The 22,198-nt window shown below is 38.3% G+C and overlaps 1 protein-coding gene across 1 annotated transcript in view; it reads left to right on the top strand.

Moving 5' to 3' along the window:
• Window positions 1-22,198, top strand: part of Adk (adenosine kinase) — a 356,406-nt gene that overhangs the window by 17,950 nt on the left and 316,258 nt on the right. The window contains exon 3 of the mRNA XM_048426516.3: window positions 14,792-14,845. Coding sequence (XP_048282473.2) covers window positions 14,792-14,845 — 54 coding nt within the window. The remainder of the gene's footprint in view (window positions 1-14,791; window positions 14,846-22,198) is intronic.

Genomic DNA, 22,198 nt, shown 5'->3' on the forward strand with positions numbered 1-22,198 from the left:
GCTGGTAGGTAGAGAAAGCATGCATGAAATATGGTGTTTAATATTTATTTAAAGTTGATTTAAAATTCACTACAAAATCAATACAAATTATTTATAAATGAATAAAATACATTATAAATGGGTATATAGTAGATTTGAGTGTGAAAAAGTCTTGACTATCAAGTGAGATTGTACACATATAATTGTTTGGTTTTAAGACTGCCAATCTAAGGTTTATCACACATAATAGATAAAGCCTCTACCTTTAAGTTTTATCTCCAGATCCTTCCCTGTCTTGTCTTTTTTTTTTCTGTCTGTCTTTATTTCTTTCTGATAAAATTTTGGTAATATAGTTCTGGCTTCCCTGAAATTTGTTGTATTGACTAGGTTGGCCTTGCTCTTGTGGTAATTAACTTCTGTAGTGTTTGGATTTTTATTGTAACTATGCCCTTCTCCCTGGCTCAGTTATTTTCTTCCTTCCTTTCTTCCTTCCTTCCTTCCTTCCTTCCTTCCTTCCTTCCTTCCTTCCTTCCTTCCTTCCTTCCTTTTTTTAAAATTATGTACACAATGTTCTGTCTGCATGTATGCCTGCAGGCCAGAAGAGGGCACCAGATCACATTACAAGTTTGTGAGTCACCATGTCGTTGCTGGGAATTAAACTCAGGACCTCTGGAAGAACACCAGTGCTCTTAACCTCTGAGCCATCTCTCCAGCCTGGCTCGGTCATTTTCTATTCTAAAGCAGGATTTTAGCTCTGTCCCAGGTTGAAATAGAAATTGCTCCATAGCCCATGCTAACCTCAGACTCCTGCTGTCTTCCTATGTCAGCCTCCTGAGTGCTGGGGTTACAGACACACACCACCATGTTTGGTTTGTTCAGTGCTAGGAGTCAAACCCAGGTCTACGGGCATGTTATCAACTAAGCCACACCTCCAGATGGCAGCTTAGATTTTATTACCAAATTGTATTCTTCTTTTCATGGGTGTATACTTCCTGTGAAATTTATTCTAGTAGTACTGATTGTAGTTATAAAAAGCAAACCTTGAAATCCCAAAAGATCAAAGTTCTTTTTTGAGACTTGGCCTCTCTAATGTAGCCTTGTCTGGCCTGGAACTCATTATGTAGACCAGGCTGGCCTCAAACTCATAGAGATCTATCTGCCTGCCTTTGCCTCCTGAGTGCTGGGATTAAAAGTGAGTGACACCATGTCTAGTGATCAAAGTTCTTAGGTTAAATCCTTGAAGTTCAAAGGTTTCCCAGTGCACAGCTCTAAAAGATTAAAATCTCAGAGTTTTAAATCTGGAGAGCAGAAATCTCAAAACCTGATTTCCACTGGGGGCTGGTGTGGTGGTATCACAAGCTGTGTGAGCAGTAGAAGTGTATTTTCAGTTGTTTGTAGAACAGTTGAATCATGTTATGTGGAACAAACAGATATTTGATGTGTATATACATGTGTTTCCAGAGGAGATACGTGTGAATCTGAATGGACCGGATAGGGAAGATCTGGCTGTCACTGTGGCCCATGACTACCAGATCAGCCTGAGCTTGTAGATAGCAAATTCAAAAATACCACTGGTCTCTTAGATCTGGGAGGTAGTTTTCTTCTGGCTTAGATATTTGAACTCCAGGTTCCCAGGTCTTTGGATTCCAGATTTTACTGTAACACCCTTTACCTCTTCCCTGGGTCTTTTGTCTTTGACCTTGTACTGAGAGTTACATCCAGATGACCTCTTGTAGAACTTCTTTACCTTTATAGCCACAGCAGCTAAGTCCTGCAGTAAATCCCCTCTCCTGTATCGATATATGTATATATATATATGTATATGTATATGTCCTGTTGCTCCAACTTTTCTGGAAATTCATTACTTGTATACATTAGGTATTAGAAGAGCCAGATATCTATTGTTCACTTGTAAAAATGTTGTGATAGTATAATGGCATACACCTATAATTGTAGCTTCCCGTGAGGCTGAGTGAGTCCCTAAAGCATAGTGACAAAGATGCTATTAAGGCAGGAGGATTATGAGTTCAAGGCTAGCCTGTGCTACAGGCCAAGCTCAAAACCAGAAGGCTTTGGTAAGTTATGAAGCTACTTAATGTGGTAGGGAAAGAAAAGCTAATTATTATTAGCACTTCAAAAATAGAATCTCAACTGTAATGACAAGGCAGTAGCCATCATTTCAAATGGATGAGGTACTTAGAAAATTTATAGATCATAGCCACTCTTCAAATGCAAGTGCTGGGATTTAAAGATCTCAGAAGTAGAAATGTGTGAAAATACAAGGAGCCAGGTATTGGCAGTGATATGCTTACAATTTCAGTACTTTGGTCAGGGATGCTAGGAGTCATGATTTTAAACCAGTGCGGTCTTCACTGGGAGAACTTGGAACAAGCTAGCCAAACAACCAGCGAAACTCCCCTCTCTTCCTCCTGTCCCTCCTCCCCCCCAAGATAATGTTTCTCTATGTAGTCCTGGCTGTCCTGGAACTCACTTTGTAGACCAGGCTGACCTTGAACTCACAGATCTGCCTGTCTGTGCCTCCTGAGTGCTGGGTGTGTGCCACCACTACCTGGCAATAAATCTCTTCCTATAAATTACTTATTTATATCCTGAATTTGCCCCTTTCCTTTTGGTACAGTGCTTGGCTTCACAAAATAAAAATTCTACAATATCAACACTCTGATGAACCAATGAAAGACACTTGCCAATTCAGAGATGCCTCCATCATTACAAAAGACCACAGGATAAAACTATTAGAGATTGGACTGTTGAAGATAATATCCTTGTTTTGCACTATGGGCATTGAACCTAGAGGCTCACATGTGGCAGGCAAGTACTCTACCACTGAGGAACAGCCCATAGCTCCGAGTTTTCTTTAAAAAAACAAACAAACCAAACAACAACAACAAAAACAACCTCTCAGGAGGCAGAGGCTGGTGGATCTCTGAGTTTGAGGCTAGCCTGGTTTACAGAGTTCCATGACAGACGGGTACACAGAGAAATCCTGTGTCAAAAATAAAGTAAAAGGATATTTATTTATTTATTGGTTTATTTATTTATTGTGTGTCATACCATGGAATATTCATGGAGGGCCGACCACAACTTGTGGAGTAGGTTCTCTTTCTACCGTGTGCGTCTTTGGAACTGATGGAGTCGTCTAGTTTCTGGGCAGGTGCCCTGACCCCTTGAGCCATGTGCCATCTTCTCCTCGTAGACTCTTATATTCCTACTGCTTCTGTCAGAAAAACCAAATGTTTCATTTGTCTAATAGATGTCAACTTCCAAACTTTCTCTGCTGTTTTAATTTAAAATGTGTGACGTTCTTACTGCAGGTGGATCTGGAAGTTGTAGAAAGTATTTGTATTTTTATGTAATCATGGCTTTCTGGAAAAGTCAGAGCACTTTGTAAATTTTCATTTGAAGATTTAGTACACTTGTTAAATTTTGAAAATGTACTTCAGCATGAGAAAAGAATCTTTTCAATAAAAGGAAAACTATGGAAAAAGAAAGAAAGAAAGAAAGTGAAATCCAGTTGATCATTTCTCTCCCTGCATGGCAGCTCATCTGTCTGCTTTTCCCCGCCCTCTAATTATCTGCTTTTTCTTCCTCGGCATTTTCTTCTGGTTTAGCTTTATGAGTAGCAGGTGGTGTTTTATTCCCAAGCTCTCCACCCACTCCCTCAGGAAGTGCCTCTCTGCGGTGTGCACAATGCATGGATCTTAGACATATTTTGCTGATAGTCTGAAGGTAACTCACTTTGCAGGGATGTAGGATATAGGTTTGGTCCGTTATCCAGAGATAGAGATGAAGCCGTGCAGGGCCAGGCAGGCACTGACTTCAGCATGATTACAGAGAACTGTTGCCCAGTATTTTAAATGTTAACATTATTTTATAATTTAGTGTGTTATATAAATTATATTCATTTTCATATCATCTCTAGCATTGGAACTGAATTCCATAAAGGAATTTAGAAAGTTATTAATTTGTTATATGCAGTTTTTGCAAGTGTAGCTCCAGAAGTGTGATATCACAGCATTGATTTTGCATATAAGCCTGTGCATGTGTGTGAAACTACTGAGAGTTCCTCAGTAAAGGAGGAGATGTCTTACTGAATATCTGTAGTTGTAAAAAAGAACATTTCTCAAGATCTCATTTCTTTTGGTTGTCATATATGAAATTGTAATTCATCAAGATGTTGCTGTGGTGAGACTAGGTTTCATTAAATTATCCAAGCTGGCCTCTTGCCTTAGCTTTCTGAGTACTGAGGTTATCAGCATGTGCTACCATGTCTGGTTCATGGATGTTAGGAAATATTTAGTGTGGGGAGTGGGGGAGAAGGAAAGAGAGAGGGACAGAGGGAGAAGTGAAATGGGCATGCTCAGCTTTCAGGAGTTGATTCTCTCCATTTGCCATGCGGACCCTGGCGTTGAACTTGGGTCCTTAGGCTTGGTGGCAAGTATCTCTATCTGCTGTGTCTTGTGTCTTGTCTGTGTCTTGTGTCTACCCTCTTCCCACCTGGAGATTTTGATTTATCTTATCAGCGTCTTAGACTCATATCACTAGATTTACAATGAGCTGAGACTATACAGTTATTAGCCTTAGTGATCAGAACTTAGTATGTGTTGCTTTTGACCGATTTATTTATGAATGTGGTTTATCAGCTCACTGCTACAACTTTGCTGTCAATGTTTTATATGTGGAGTGATTTTGCTGCAAAGATGCCTGAGTCATTATTGCCTGTTTTATGTATAAATTGACCTGTGAAGTGTTCTAGCATGTTTTTGTTTTTCAAATCTTCCTTTGAAAATGTAAGTAAATGTCTTTTAAAAACAAGTCCCACTAAAAAGTAATTTTAGAATGAGACTCAGTAAGGAGAAATACTGAACTTATTAACAGAAGATGGGAATGAGATCTCAGTAGGTCTATGAGTTCATGACAAAAGCTTGTTGTTTCTATCAGATGCATCGGAGATGTATAGTGAATAAGGCCTAACAGGGTTTATTATATTTAATAATGGAATGCCAATGGTGACCTCAGTGATGGGAAGAGAAGCCAGCACAGATGATGATAGAAGCGAAATGGGAGGTGTAGTATAGCGTGGGGCAGTTGTGAATGTGCCCAAGAGCCCAGCAGTGACATGGTCTGAAATTTCTTCCCATAAAGTGAATAACTGAGTAGCTGTTTAAAAAAAAAAAAAACAACAAAAAGTTAAGGTCATGAAGAATGTAGTTCTGTTTTATATATTCAGACTTAAAATCTAGTTGAACACTTTTTCAGATTCTCTAGTTTTTATTTCTTATGTGCTTTGCTGATGAAAAGTTAAAACACCGTTTTATAAATAATATAACTTGTTGTTGTTCTCCTCTCTCTCTCTCTCTCTCTCTCTCTCTCTCTCTCTCTCTCTCTCTTTGTGTGTGTGTCTCTGTCTCTGTCTCTCTGTCTCTCTCTCGATAAGGTTTCTCTGTACCTTTTGACCCTGTTCTGGAACTCACTCTGGTGACCAGACTGGCCTCAAACTCACAAAGATCTGCCTTCCTCTGTCTCCCTAGTGCTGGGATTAAAGGCGTGTGCCATCACCGCCTGGTTTATTGTCATCTTCTAAGCTATGTAATTTACTCTAAATATGTATCTTTATAAGCCTCTTGAATGTCAAACAGCAACTTGCAGATTCTTGTGATGGTTAACACTTTTGCCCTCCCTCCTTTCTCACACACGTAAGCTGTCTATCTACATATATGGGTGTGTTTGTGTGTGTGTGTGTGTGCATATACATATATATGTGTGTGTGTGCACATAACATATCTATATGTGTATATACATATATGTGTATGTATATATACATATATACACACTACACACACATATATGGAGAGAGAGAATGTGTACATGTGCTCACACTCAGATAAACTGGCTACTGTTTAAGATCATGCCATGCCCATATACCCATACTGTCTATGTGACTGTCTGCAGATACATGGGTTTTGTATCTGCAAAACCCAAAAAAAAAACCCAAAACAACATGGGTTTTGTTGGAAATACATGTTTCTAACAAAGTATCATTTTTGTTGTTGGTGTTGTTTTTAAAGAAATTCATTAGTTCTATTGTTTTTTGGATTTTTTTTGTTTTACTTTTAAAGAAATTTTACTTGCTCAATTCTTTGTTGTGGTCTTCCTGTCTGTAGAAGTGTTTAAATTGTTCTGTTGGACACACAGTTCTGTTTTGCTTTTGTCAGCATGAGAATGGCCATGGGACCTCACTTGGGCTCTTTGGACTTCATCCACAGTCTTTTGGTTTTTTGAGACAGGGTTTCTCTCTAGCTTTGCAAGCTGTCCTGGAACTAGCTCTAGTAGACCAGGCTTGCTTCAAATTCACAGAGATCCTCCTCTCTCTGCCTCCCAAGTGCTGGGATTAAAGGCGTGTGCCACTACTGCCTGGCCGCCCACAGTCTTTTTAAGGACCTTTTAGGCTTTAATTTCTATGCTACACTAGTTGTCAGAGTAAATAAAAAGTTTGTTTCAGTCTTTAAAAAGATTGGTAAAAGTTATATATGCTTTCTACTGTTTCCCCTTGAACTAGCTGAAGTACTCTTTTTGCAGAGGTGAAAGCCTTCCAAGCAGTGGGGAGGGGTGTATATTTATTGTATATGATGGGTTTGATTTGGGTAGCAGCCAGATGACATGGATAGTTTTAGATAAATTAAGTAACTTTGCTCAGTTTAAAAATTCTCTACTATAAGAACCAAGCCTAATTCAGGCCGCTGCCTTTTAATCTCATGTAGAAGATTTTTCACCTTCTGCTTTTGATGCGCATCCCATTTTCTTTTGCTAAGTTAAAGTAGAAAAATGTTGAGGAATACTAATGTACCATTTTGTCATATCTGTTTTTGGGGATTATATTTGTGTTTCAATCTCAGAAATGGTTTCAGATTCCATTTTTTTTTTTTTAATTTTTGAGACAGGATCTCCCTATGTAGATCAGGGTGACCTCAAGCCTCACAGAGATCTGCCTGCCTCTGACTCCCTAGTGCTGGAGTTTAAGGTATGTGCATACCTGGCAGAATATTTTTTAAAATCATGTTGTTTGGCAACATACAGGGAACAGGCTGAGCTTTGAGTCATTCTCAAAAGAGCGTGGTGGGAAGTTGGATTTTTCCTTTTAGTTTTATTAATTTGAAGCACTGAGGGCTAGGCGGTGGGGCTGGCTCAGATGGAGAAGGTGCTTGTGCTGTAGGCCTGGCAACCTTCCGGAAAGAGAGCAGAATCTCAAAAGCTGTCCTCTGATTCCAGCCTTTGTGTGTCCATAGCATGTTTATGCCTGTATTCACATGCACACATACACACATAAGTTAATAGTAAAGAAAACTGAGGGAAGTCAGGTGTGGAGGCAAAGGCAAGAGCTAAGTAATGAGTGACAGGCCATCTTGAGCACATAAGTTCCAGGTCAGTCTGAGTTATACAGCAAGACTGCTAAAACCCCCACCCTCCAAAAACTGAGGGTTTTGAGGTGTGATGCAGGGGCAGATCACATGTTTAGCATGTGTTTTAGCACCAGTCGCAGGAGCTAAAATCCCAGCAAGCAGCAATGAAATGAAATATTCAGAGATGAAATACAGTTTATAGTCTTGATGGCTTCTCTATGTTTGTTTATAATTTATACTTTGCTTACCTTCAAAATGAATTCAAAAGAGTGATTTTAGGTTGTAAAATAAATTGTAGTTATAGGAATATGCTGTTTTTGTGTCCTTTAAAGGTATTTTGTGAATTTTTTTCCATTCTTGTAAATGGCCATAAGGAGTTTGATTTTGAGCTTTGAAATGTGTCCAATTTGCATAGACAAGCAAGTCACTACTCTCTAAAATTTCCTCTGTGATTCATAAGCAAAAGAGTACTCCAGTCTTAAAAGTTAGAGTATTATTCTTTTAGGCAGCAAGAATAATAATTTGAAGGTAAGGTTATTTTGATCTTGTGTATCATGGTTATTTCCCTAACTACACCTGAGTGAAGTTGATGTTTCAGTGACGACTATAACTCACAGGTACTGATGAGCATCGCTAGACCCCTGTATGTAGGCATAGGAGTATAAAGGATTTGGTCTGACCCAACAGAGATCTGATTTCTTCCCTCTGGGTAGTCTTTTACATCATTCTACTTGACATATTTGTGTTTGTTTTGTTTAGTGAAGGGGCAGCTCACTCCTGTTAGTGTTAAAGAATTGGTTGGCCTAGCCCAAGATCAGTCGTATCATTTAGTGTGGAGGCTTAGGGCCTTCTTAAAGTCCAGGTGATGTAAAGGTAATGCCTCGATTAAAGCCTCGAGACTGAAACTCCTGAACATCCCACCATGCCTCATTGTTCCATATGAATAGTGAGAAAGTCAAGTAGTCCAGCTCCATGGGGAGGGGACGGTGAAAGTCTCGGACTTGTCATATACTTTCTCTTGTGGCTTATTTTGACCAATATCCTTTCATTTTATTTCAGAATTTGAACACAATAGCTTTCAGTGAATTTCATGAGTGCTTCTAGTAAATTGTCTTACCTAAACATGGCTTTAGGAACCTTCCAAGTTTGGAGTTGGTGTCAGAATTGAGAACATTCTTGAGGCTTGTGTTTTATATAAACTACAGACAGTATACGTTTTCAGTCTCCTAGGAAGCAGTGCGGAAGTGTCAGGTAATAGAAAAAAATGACATTGAGCAAAATCAGGCAAGGTGGGGAAGGAGAAAGTTTTAAGATCTGCTAGAAACATTACCTAGTTAGAAACAGGTGGAAACCAGGTCGGAGAAAGGAACACAGGAGAGGGGGATTGGATAATGTCTGCCAAGAGCTCGTCAGCGGTGTTTCCCACCCACTGGTGAGGACCTTGGGACTCAGGAGGCTAACTTCTCTTGGAGCAGTTTGCTCAGAGCCAGGCTGTTCTCTACCCGCTGCTGTGGCTACTTCCTTCCAGTCCCTTCTGGTTCCTTTCGTGTTCAGTGAGAGATGAGAAGGGGAAGGAACAGATAAAAACTGCCTTTTCTCCATTCTTCTATAGAGGAAGCCATATTTCCTTTCATACCACTGCCATCTATCATACTGCTTAACTTTTTTGTTTGCTTGCTGAATTGTGAGGTCCTAAAAGTCAAGAAGTGAGTTTGTTAATTCTCTCTCTGTGGTTTTTTTTTTTTGTTTTGTTTTGTTTTGTTTTTGTGTGTGTGTGTGTGTGTTTTCCCCAAGACAGTTTTGTAGACCAGGCTGGCCTCGAACTCACGGAGATCTGTCTCTGCCTCCCAAGTGCTGGGATTAAAGGCATGTGCCACCACTGCCAGCTGTTAATTCTCTCTTGTTTAGCTGGGCAAAGAAGGAAAGTGGCATTGATTAAATGCCTCTTGTATGATGTGTCACATGACTCTAATATCACATGCAGCCACTTCAGATTTTTTATATTTATATTCCATAAACCTGATTTAATAAACAGATGCTTTCATACATGTTAATTTTTATGATTTTATAACCGAATAAAACTGATGAATCACTTTTTTTAGTGAACCCTAATTACCAGTGATTTTTGTACACCAACAATCATTTACAAAAAAACACAAGCTCTTTTTTCTTCTAAAAACTTTGTATTCCTTTTGCTCTTAAATTGTGTTGTACTTTTCCTCATCAGATTTATCCTTATGTAATTCATTTTATATATTAACATATTTCATGAATATTGATCACCCTGTTTCTGTAACAAAACTATGTAAGTAAATTTAATTCTAAAGCATGTAGTTATTATATTCTAATCCTCACATAGTAAAATCATACAAATGTATTAAAGTGTGAATAATTAAATAAAAGAAAATAAAATGATCAGAAATATGTAGCACAAATAATAAGAATCCAGAGACAGATATTGGGGTTCAAGCCAAAAGATCAGGGAAGCAAAGCAGCCAACCCCTAGAGAACTCTTATCTCTATGATATCTTCAGACTGAAAAGAGAGCGAGTTCCTGTTTCATCCTGCCTTATATTCCTCTCTAGTTCTGGGATTAGAGGCATTCACCACCACCACCACCACCTGGCCTGTATGGTGTGGCTAGCTTTGCACTCTGATCTTCAGGCAAGCTCTATTTGTTAGATCATAAGCAAAATATCACTATAGATATGCATCTTTTAAGTGAGATGGTGAAACTATTTCTAAAACTTTTTTCAGTTGGTTTAGTCTTTTGTGAATAAATAATATTCATTGCTGCAATGAAGTGGTATTAAGGATTGCTGTGTGTCTGTATGGTACTGGGGCTTCAGCCCAAGCTTTTGCCACTGTAGGCAAGTGTTCAAACCTAACCTTCTCCTTCAAAACTTTTCTGAGATAGAGTCTCGATCAGTTTGCATGCTTAGGCCTGCTTCTGCCTTCTAAGTGATGAAAATACAGGAGTACATTTGTACTTGGCTGAGCAGTCTGCTCCCACTGTTTATTGGATGGTAAAATAGTTTTCATCAGTGCAGTTATTTGAATGCTATCATAAAAATGGCACATCAGCTGATTATTTGATTAAGCTCTTCATTATTGTTGAAAGCAAAACTTAGAAACCCCTAGGCTAGCTGATCACAGTTATCAGAGGTATGGAATTCTGGGAGGTATACTTTGAAAATCTCTTAAGGCTCTTGCCTTAGTCCCCTAATTCCCCTAATGCTGGACATCAAACCTAGGACTTCTTACAAATTAGGTTTGATCATTTGTATTTACCTTGGTTATGAGGGATTAACTAAATCAGGTTATTGAGGTGAGATGTTCCATCCTGAATGTGGTAGCATTCCATGATCTGAAGATTTGTACTGCATAAAAAGAAGCTAGCTGAGTGTAAACATCTGCCATTCTGCTTCCTGTCTGTGGATGTAGTGTGACCAGAAGCCTCACTCTCACTCCTACTGCCATCCTTAATATGATGGACTTCCTCAACTTGTGAGCCAAGTAAGCCCTTTCTTCTAAGGGTTGTTTGAACAGGTATTTTTACCACAGCAGTGAGGAAAGTAACTAAGACCCTGGGAAAAGGGTTTCCTACGTAGCTGGATTACACACATTATTGGTCTTGTCTCAGAGGCATCACGCTTGCCTGAATAGTTCATAAAGTGTTGGGGAAGAGTTGATTTGTTAAGCTCAGTATGGCTACGTCCAATGGTTTTTCTTGATAAACAGTTATGAATAAACATTTATTTTAAAAAATGTCCATTTTAAGGGTGCCTGTTTTCCATCGTTTTTGGCAAAGCTTGTTTTCCCTGTCAGACTAATCAGATTTGCTCTTACAATAGAAAGAGTCTGACTTCATTTTTATTATTTATGTCTGTGTGTATCTGACTTATGCAAATGTGTGTGTAGACGCCTGAAGAGGTGAGCAGAAGGAGCTGGAGTAACTCTATGTGTGAGCTGTCTAACATGGTTGCTGGGATCCAGACTCAAGCCCTCAGGACAGAGCAACAAGTATTCTTAAACAGGCAGCCTTCTCTCCAGCCAGACATTATTTCTCAGTTAAAAGAGATGTGATAATTTACATGCTCTTGTAATGACTTCCCTTGCTCCCTCTTCCCCCTTTCCCTCCTATCTCCTCCTTCCCCTCATTTTCTCTCTTTCCCCTTTTCTCCTGAATTGAGAGTTTCACCATGTTCCTCAGGCTGTTTTGTTTTTTTTTAATAATTTATTTAAATTTATTTTATGTGCTTTGGTGTGAAGGTGTCAGATTCCCAGGAACTAGAGTTACAGACAGTTGTGAACTACCATGCCGGTGCTGAGAATTGAACCTGGATCCTCTAGAAGAGCAGTCAATGCTCTTAACTGCTGAGTCGTCTCTAGCCATGCCCAGGCTGTTTTAAACCCTCACCTTAAATTACTCTTCTCTTTCAGCATCCTGAGTAGCTGGGATTATAGTTTCTGGTTTACTGATACATGCTGCCTGTTTCTAACTCAGGGCTTCCCACATGCTAGGCAAGTACTCTATCATATCCCTGTGACAGTTAACACTAATTTTCAATCTAGTAGAATTTAGAATTACTTAGGAGACAAGCCCCTGGGCACCCCTGGAAGAGATGCTCTCGGTCAGGTTAATACCCACCTTGACTGTGGTGGATTCCAGCCTAGAGCGAATGCTTGCTAACTGTGGTCACAATGTGACCAACAGCGTCTAGCTCTGCCAGCAGGACTTTCCTGCACGGTCAATGATACACACCCTCTAATGTGAGCCCAACACAACTTCTCAGAGTCTCTTTCACAGCAACAGGGCGGGTGGGTTACTGAGAACCCCTATGGCCTGTCTTTTGATATTTAATTCTTGTTCCATAGGAGAGAGAGCCAGGAGCCTAGTTTGAAGTTTGTTGCCTGGGACAAATTAGTCTGTTTATGTTTTGAAACTCTCAGCTTTGTTTAGTAGAACTTTTCTGAAAAGTAATACATTTTTTATTAAACACAGCACAGACATAAACTTTTTAGATGAGAATCGTCAATTTCTTTTTCACTGTTGTAGGTATCTGAATATAAAACATTATAACCAGAGTTCCTCATTTCTAACTTATAATTGTATACTTTACAGAAATATTGTAACAGAAGGATCTATAGTTAGCTTGTAGTGCATTAAAATTTTTTTAAAATGTCTTTTATGTATGAGTGCTCTGTCAGCATGTATGCCTGCACTCCAGAAGAGGGCATCAGATACCATTATAGATGACTGTGAGCCACCATGTGGTTGCTGGGAACTGAACTCAGGACTACGGAAAGAACAGTAGTCAGTAAAGATCAGTTCTCCTAACTGCGGAGTCATCTCTCAAGCCCCTAGTTTGTAGTGCTTTCACAAACCCTCCTCTGCCCCTCCTGACAAGTTTCTCTGTACGGCCTTGACTGTCCTGGGACTTTCTCTGTAGACCAGAATGGCCTAGAACTCACAGAGATCTGCCTGCCCCTGCTTCCCAAGTGCTGGGATTAAAGGCGTGTGCCACCACTGCCTGGCCGAAATTCTTTATGACCTAAATATTATGGACTGTTCTTTGTTTAGAACCTCAGAGTTGATTTTTTTTTTAAATTTTAAATTCTCGACAGTATAATACAGGTCCATTCAGAACAAACAGGTCTAGTGAATAATAGTACTTGTTTGTGAAAGAGAAAGGAAAAAAAATATCTACATTTCTTTTCTGCTTAGACCCCTGTTCCCTTGTTATGGAGATAGAGAAAACATAAAACATAACAGGCATGAACAGTGGAGTTGATAACCTGGAAGTTGTTGGTTGTCTGTTTCTGTGAAGACTTCAGAAGAAAAGTCTTTTTATCTCCAGTAGTACAAATGAAAGATGCCTGTTATAGCACTGATAGCAAGCTATGGTTTTGTTGATAGGAAAACCAAGATAAAGGAGTGAGGCTCCTGTCTGTGGTCAGCAAATGGCTGAGTTGAAAATTCCTGCTCAGTGGTGGATTGCTTGTTGTGCAAATGTGAGGACCTGATTTTTTGATCATTGTACCTAGATAATAAGCTGACTTTAGTCTCATGACCACTTATAAAGCCAGCCCTGTGGATACTGCAGATAGGAGGATCTCTGGGATACACTTGCTGCCAGTCTAACTGAAAACCTCCAGCCCCAGGTTCAGGGATAGTCTATGCCTCAATAATAGAGGAAGATAGTTTGCACCCTCCCCGAGCCACTTAATGTATGTACAGGCATGCACACTCAGGCGCATATGTACATTTAACAGATCCCCACCCACACCTACTAACAACAGCAACAAAAACCATCAGCCAGGCCTGGTGGGGAAGGCTCATAATCCTAGGTTCTCTGGAGGCTGAGACAAGAGTGCTGCAAGTTCCAGGTTTGCTTGGGCTACACAGTAGGTTTAAGGCTAGCCTAGGCAACTCAGTGAGAACCTTTTACCTGGACTACACAGTAGGTTTAAGGCTAGCCTAGGCAACTCAGTGAGAACCTTTTACCTGGGCTACACAGTAGATTTAAGGCTAGCCTAGGCAACTTAGTGAGAACCTTTCTGATAGTGAAAGGGGAAAAGTGGGCACTTGCTTAGCATGTATGTGGATATATGTGTTTGGGGAGCAATGGGGTGGATATGAAAACTTATGCCACTCTTATTTAGTACATAGCTTGGTACATTGTTGGGGGAGGCTGCTTGTTCATTTCCCAACCGCCCTGACTTGAAATAATCACGCAGAATTATTTAAATCACTGCTTGGCCAATCAATTAAAGCATATTGCTAGCTAGCTTTTATATCTTAAATTAACCCATTTCTATTATTTTATATTTTACTATGAGACTCATGGCCTACATCTGGTGGCTCACATCTTTCTCCTCTGGCTGCTATATGACTTCTTGACTCCACTTTCTTTCTCCCAGCATTCAGTTTAGTTTTCCTGCCTTATTACAGTCAACACAGTTTCTTTATTCATTAACCAATAAAAGCAACACATATACAAAAGCACTTCTCACACCAGTACATGGTAAATTTTTGTGAGCTTTGAAAACTTTAACACTGGACTTGGTAGTTGAATTTGAAACTGAAGAGCGTACTGCTACATGTGATTCACTGCAGAGGAGTACCAAAGTTGTTTTCAGCACACGGTCAGATTGATGTCTCCAAGTCTGCCCTGGGGAGACGTCAGAGCAGTGACTAATACAGTAAGGAGCCAGCTGCTTGGACATTGTTGATGTTTTGTCAGTTATAGCAGAGACATACACAGTGTTCTAGTGCTCAGAACCCCACAGATTGTACACTCCGGTTTGATTGGATGGCCTACAGTCAAATGAATCTTGAGGCAAATATGTTTGTATGATTATCTGACTAGTGTGTTGTTTCTTTGTTGCAGATATTCTCTGAAGCCAAATGATCAGATTTTAGCTGAAGACAAGCACAAGGAATTGTAAGTTCATTAAACCTCAGTTGTACATGCTCTATGAATTAGATGTATGTAAGCCACTTGATTTAAAAATTATATACAACCTATGGCTGTAATCATAGTGGATTAGGGTAATTTGTCCTGTATAATTTGTGTTATATCAAATGAACCCCGGGATAATTGTTTGTGATACCCATTGAAATAGGTCAAACTGTATTTGATTTTCTAGATTACATGTATGTTTAGAAATACATTATTTCTTTTTCTTTCCTTGGATAAAACATGAAATTCATGGTTAATTTTGTAGTTTTATTCAGGTGTTTTATTTTAGCACTTGCTAAAGATGAAGAAACATGATTTTATTTCTTTTATAGCTTTATACAAAAGTAAACACCTGTCTATTGTTTAGAATAAACTTCAAACACGAAGTTTGAAAGATGAACACTTTTAAATTTTTAGTGTATTTCTTGTAGACTTTTTTTAACTTTTGAGAAATACCATGGAATGCTGGGATATTTTCTTTACATCTTCCTACTGGAAGGTGATATTTTAAAGATTACCACCTGACATGGACTGTCAGTATTTTAGTTACAAATAATCTGTTTGGGAAATTTGAAACCTACGTCAGTCTTTTAAATAGAATTGTCTAAAGATGGAAGCTTTAAACGTTTTATATGGTTCTATTTTGTTTTAGCTGGTCTATTTTCTCCATTGTTCAGTAAGTAAATGCTGGTAATATTGAATATTATATAAACAGCCAACATCAACACTATAAAAGGAAGAATTAAAGAACTTGAATTCTAATTATATCCTTAGGTTACACCTTATTACTTACTCTGCATATTAATTAGGTCTCTATCCAACTTATAATTATTGATTCTCCAAAGTACCTTGAAAATTTTCTTTGTATATTAGATACACTTTAATGTTAAACATTTTTATTAATTAACTAACTAGTTATTGCTATGTACCCTGACTGCTTTTGAACTCAGGGTAACCCTCTGCCTGCCAGTGCTGGAATTACAGGTTAACAGAAGAGAGACACAACACCCTTCATATCTAACTCAGATACATCTTGATTTATTTAATTTGGTCCTTATTTGTATACACAGCATATATGCAGTATGTACTGTTGCTGTGTAACATTTTAATCATCTGCTATTCAGTTTGTTTTAACATTTATTTAAAAGTTTGTCAGCTGTCCAAGATACAGTTCACCTCCATGTTCAGAGCTTGACTAGTAACTTTTCCTGCAATTTCTTATGAAAAATAATTTCTAACTTTCAGTTTTACTTGATACATAAAAATAGAACTATGGAAATATTAAGCATGTAGTATACATTTACCCACATATTCACCTTTGGATTTCCTCACTAGGATTTTATTGTACTTTTTTTTTTTTAAACACTTTCATATTTTGTCTTCATTTCATTTTATTAATTTGTCTACTTATTTATTTTTGGATTTATTTCAAAGTAAGTTTCAGATGTTAGAATACTTGCCTCTAATAGTTAAGAGGTTTGTTTGTTTGTTTGTTTTTTGTTTTGTTTTTTTGAGAGACATAGTTAGCCCTGTGTAACAGCCCTAATTGTCCTGAAACTAGCTCTGTAGACCAGGCCGACTTCCAACTCACAGAGATCACCTGCTTCTGCCTCTCAAGTGCTGGAATTAAAGGCATGCACTACCATCGCCTGGCCTCTTCTAAAAATAAAAAATACTAAAATTTTGAATAAGTGAAATCATAAGTGTGACTTAGATTTTTAATAAGGTCTTTTTAAATTTCCCTTCTTTGTTTCTTTTTCTTCTCTCCTGTCTCCCTCGTTTGGCATAGACTTTTACTGAGTAGCCGTGGCTGTCTTAGAACTTTCTTTGCATACTACCATGCTGGCCCTAAACTCACAGAGATCCACCTGCCTCTGCCTCTTGAGTGCTGGCATGATAGACATGTACCACTATGCCTGACTATCACTTTGTTTTGAGGTAGATCACTATTGTTGCATGCATCATTTAATTCCCTTTTTATTATTGATTAAAATTTATTATTAAAATTTATTACTTTTTATTATTATTAGCATGGGTTTAAACAGGGTTTCTTTGTGTAGCCCCGGCTAGCCTGGATAGTATGACATTTTTATCTGAATAGTTTGTCTGTTCTTTATTGGTTAGTATTGACAGTTGGGTGACTGTCTATTTTCTGTCATGTAGTTTTTGTCATGTAGTTTTTTTTGACATCTGCCCTAACAAAAACTCCCAATTGAATACGAATAGAATCTTGTATTAAAATTCATTATCAGCTCTTCATGAAAGATGTTCATAAATAATCTCATTTTTGTCTTCAAAATTGAAATAGTCAGAATTCTCACTGAGAAGGTAGAAATGCTAATCACTCTGGTTTGGTCATTGCACATTGTGAGCATGTTTTGGACTGCTAAGTTTTAATGTGTCCTATAATTATGAATATTTTATATCTATTAAAGGCTCAAATCTCTTTGTGCCCAAGACTAAGTCTTTTAAAATATATGAGCTATAGATAGAAAGCAAATTTTATGGCTAAGAAGACAGCCCAGTGAGTAAAGAGCTTGCTGAGCCAGCATGAGCCCCTGGGTGTGAGTCCTGAGAACACATGAAGAGTTCCCCAAAGCTTGTGGGGCAGTAAGATGGTTCTGCTCAGAGGCAAACCCAAAGAGAGAGTCTGCTTAAAATAAGGTGGACATGATGGCCTGCCCCTGAGCTTGTCCTCTGACCTCCACATATTTGCTGTGGTATATATATACTTGCACTTAACATACATGTACAGTACATATGTACACACATACTTGTATAAACATACATGGAAATAAAAACCCAAAATATAATTATCTAATTAATGATGTACATATTATTGTCATAAAACACTATTATTGTTTTATTTGAAATAATGAGCTCATTATGATATTGTTAAAGGAAAACCTGTGAATGCCATCATATTACTCATGTACCTACAGTGTGCCCTGATGCAGTGTATACAGAAGAGCTGTCAGTATACTGATAGTCTGTATTGTTTTATATGGAATAACTATGCTTTTTTATTAAAAATAGTCTTAATTCCCAAATCCGATGAATCAGATTCCATAAACAGTCACTCTTGCTTCATGGACACCCTCCCAACCTCTTCCTGGAAAACCCACTTGTCACACGGGAAAAAGTTTCTCAGCAGTGACATTTGTTTCTCTAAGCAGAAGGATTTTTCTTGTTTCTATGCACTGAATACTCTGCTCTAGGGGATAACTTTAAGCTAGGAAAATAGAATAGTTGCAGTTGTGATGTGATTAATCTAAACTATGGAGTTCATGCTTGGCTCTGCGAATAATTCCATAATGAAATTGGTTATTAGTTTTCTATGGGTTTTTTTCTTTATTGCAATCTTAGTTTTATAAATGAAATAGCCTGAAATAAGAAAAATGTCACATTGTTTAACTGAATAGTGTTTTTTCTCTGCTTGCACCAGATATTGTGTGTGAGTACAACACGTCTATGAAAAAGTACCGAGAACAAACTTCAGGAGAGAATGGTTTATTTTGGCTCACAGGCTCAGACTTCAGTCCAGGTGGCTTGGCTTCACGCCTGTGGGACTGTGGCAGACACAGGGTGGTATGAGGGTGTGGTAGAGGAACGGTGTGCTGGGGAGCCAGCAGGAGGTTCAGAGACATTCCGAGGGAGACAGCGGGATGAAGGTGGGAGGGAGGGCGAGTGAGAAAGGACACTTGCTAGGAACGTTATATTAATTTTATGGACATGCCACCTCCAACAAGGCCCCACGTCTTCCTACTTTTATCACCTCTCAGTAATGCTCTTAAAGTCTCAACCCAGTGAGTAAAGTAGGGTAGTCCTTGGATTAAGATAGAGTTCCTGTGATTCATCCATGATCCAAAAGTCTCATTTTAGAACATTTCATTGGGGATCAAGCCTTCAACAAATGCCACAAACGCCAGGGGCCGGGAAGTTGCATTTTACTCCCATGCCATACTATCGCACTAGGCACTACCCAAAAACTCTATATAGTTCTTTGTGTATCTATCCTATCTTAATAAAGTTACTGAAAAAGTGAAGGATACGAACTTCATTTGTAGATACTCACTAGTTTTTCTTATTTTTGCATAGATCTGCAATGTAGAATATAGAACTATTTTTACACAAATATATTTATTTTATAAATGTATAAATTTTATATTGCTTTGAATATGAATAGTTATTGAGATTTGATCATGAAGATTCATGTAAGAAAAGTTAATAGTTGCTAAAGTTATTACTGAAAACTTATCTCTACTACTTAATAGGGATAGACTAAAGTCGATAGCTGTTTTTTTCCCCCCTACTTTGCTATACTCTACAAGGCAGGGGAAATATCTCTTAAAGGGACTTAGATCTATTTGCTTGACTCTTTAAGACAGATACTAAGGTAAAGCCTAATACCTCATTTTGTTATGAATGTGATGAGAGTCATTTTAATAAAAGTGACCTGTTAGAGGTTAATATACCCATTTAATGACAGTACTGAACCAGAAGCTGGCCTCCTGATTCCCACTGAAATGCTTTGTTTGTTTGTGTTTTAGGGAGGGGGAAGGTGGGGGATTGCATCAAAAAGCACCCTAAACATGCAGTAATTTTATTTATTTTTGAAGATTTTATTTTGTGTGTATGAGTATTTTACTAGCATGTTTATGTATGTGTGCCACATATGTGCAAGGTCCCTGTGGAGGCTAGGTGGGGATCTCAGGTTGTCTGGACCTGGAGTTACCCATGGTTATAAGCTGCCCTGTGGGTGCTGGGAACTAAGTCCCAATCCTCTCACGAACATCAGGTGCTCTTATGCGCTGAGTCAGTTTTCATGCTCTTAGACAGTAATTCTAAAAGACGGTCAATATTAGCTTTAGTAACCGATAAGAATGAACATAATATCTTGTTGCCTAAATTAATATCACAGGACCAATTTGTGATTTTAGAAATCACCTTAGACTTAGAACCAATACTACGTGCGTTGTAGAAAATCAACCAAGTATTGTATATGTTTGGCTTCCAAATTAAAGACACTTAAAATTCTTCAAAGGTGAGGCAAAAGTAAATAGGTTTATGTCAGATTCATACAGAAATCTTTTATGCTTATGAGGTGGTAGACTCATAATTGAATCGTGTTATACTCTACACCTTGTACCTGTATTTTATGTGAAATAATGCTGAGCCTCTTTTGTGTTTTTCATTTCCTTGAGGATCTGACTTAGGGCCTCATAATTGGCATCTTTGTTTGCCTTGTTCTCCTTTCTCCAAACCATGCCAGACTTTTTCCATCTTAGTTTTTTTGATTCTGTGCATGTAACTTCATTGGAAAATTTAGCCTAAGGTACCAGTCTCCTTTATGTAAGAGACATTTATTCATGTATGTTGTTTGTTTATATGTTTGTTTCCAATGGTGGGGACCAAACCTGTCCTTAGGGGTACAAGCAAACACTCTTAACACTGAACTACATCCCATCTGGACACAGAATTGTATTTTAAAATTGACTTTCTATGTAGTCTTAATCTTTGCTGTGTTGCTTTTTAAATTAGTCTGAAAAACTCCTTTGGGTGGTTGGTTCTTATGAAGCTGCTACCCTGGGAATAAATACTCAACCTGTGTTAGTTAGATTCCTGTGGTCTGTTCTTGCTGATTCCATCAGATGCCTTCTTTTTGGATCCAGACTAACATCAAGTGGGGTCATTTAAGTCTTAAGCATTTCCCACAAATGATCCAATCTTTTCTTATAAATTTAATGTTGGGATCTAAGAAGCTGTATCTAAAGGGATTACTAAATAAGTGAAAATAAGGGTAATAATAGCAAATCATTAATCTAAAACCAAAGTGTTGTTTGAGAGACAGCTTTTTAAAGCCTGTACAAAAGGCTCTCAGTACTCAGGAGTCTGAGGCAGGAGGATTGTGTGTTCCAGGTCAACTTGGGCTACATAAACTTCTGAACCAAGAAAGGCATTATGAACATCACCATGTGCACATACCTACAAGCATACTTTTATACATTTACATAGTTTTATTGTTTTTAAGATTTATTTATTTTTATGTGCATTGGTATTTTGTCTGCATATATGTCTAAGTGAGGGTATTGAATCCTCAGAACTGTAGTTACAGACAGTTTTGAGCTGCCATGTGGGTTCTTGGAATTGAACCTGGGTCCTCTGGAAGAGCTGCCAATGTTCTTAACCCCTGAACCATCTTCCAGACCCTGCATATTTAAATTTTTAATGTGCATAGTTTTGTCTCAGCTGCATTGAATCCCTTTAAAAGGGATTATATATATATATACATATATATATATACACACTCTTCTTTTATATGTGTGTGTGTGTGTGAATTTATCCTCTACTTATGTGTATACCACATGTATGCAATACCTCCAGAAGTCAGTAGAGGGTGTCAGATCCCCCAGAACTGAAGTTCGTTATTGTGAGCAGTCACGTGGGTACTGGGACCTGAACTTAGGTCTTCTTACAAGTGCAACTAGTGCTCTTAACAGCTGAGCCATCTCCCCACCCCAATAGAGAAGGTACAATTATTGCCATTTTACAAAGAAATTGTTGAATGTAAAAGGCAGAATAACCCAGATTTCTCAACTGTCCGGCTTGAGTGTATCATCAGATACTGCACTGAAAACTCAGAGGAGGAAGGGCCAAATTGCTAACAACACACTGACTCCCTGTACTGGTTAGGCATACCTACACACTTCTTTAAAAGATTGAACTTTTTTTCCTTAGATAGAGAGTTTCTTTGTATATCCTTGGCTGTATATTGATTTCTTTGTATATCATGTCTGTAGATCATGTTGGCATTGAACTCACAGAGATATTCCTACCTCTTCCTCCTGAGTGCTGGGATTAAAGATGTGGACATTAACCTACATAAGGCTGTTTAGTGTTTTTCTCTGAACCTTGGACCTTTAACATCCCTAGTTCTTCAAATTTGAAGAGGCTGATGCAGGAGAATTCTTAGCTTATGACCAGCCTGGGCTTGATAGCATTATCTCTTTCTTAAAAAGTAAAACAAGAAGCTGATCAAGTTCCCTATTTTTTCCTGACAATAGGGTACCTTTAACTTACAATGCTGTTGTGTCCTGATAGACCAGAATTGGTTCATGCGTAAACTGTACATATGGCTGAACTCTGTTGTGGGATACTTAACTTGGCAAAGATGTGTTACATTTGTTTATGTTGCAGAATATTACTTTAACTATGTGAAGGTATGTTACATTTGTTTCTGCTGCATTTGTTTAATTATGAAAAGATGTGATGCTGTTTCGCCTTGTCTGCCTATGGCACCTATTTGATCTAATAAAAAGCTGAAAGGCCAATAGC

The sequence above is a fragment of the Myodes glareolus genome, chromosome 12 (assembly GCF_982192425.1).
Source record: "Myodes glareolus chromosome 12, mMyoGla1.1, whole genome shotgun sequence".
Classification (NCBI taxonomy): domain Eukaryota; kingdom Metazoa; phylum Chordata; class Mammalia; order Rodentia; family Cricetidae; genus Myodes; species Myodes glareolus.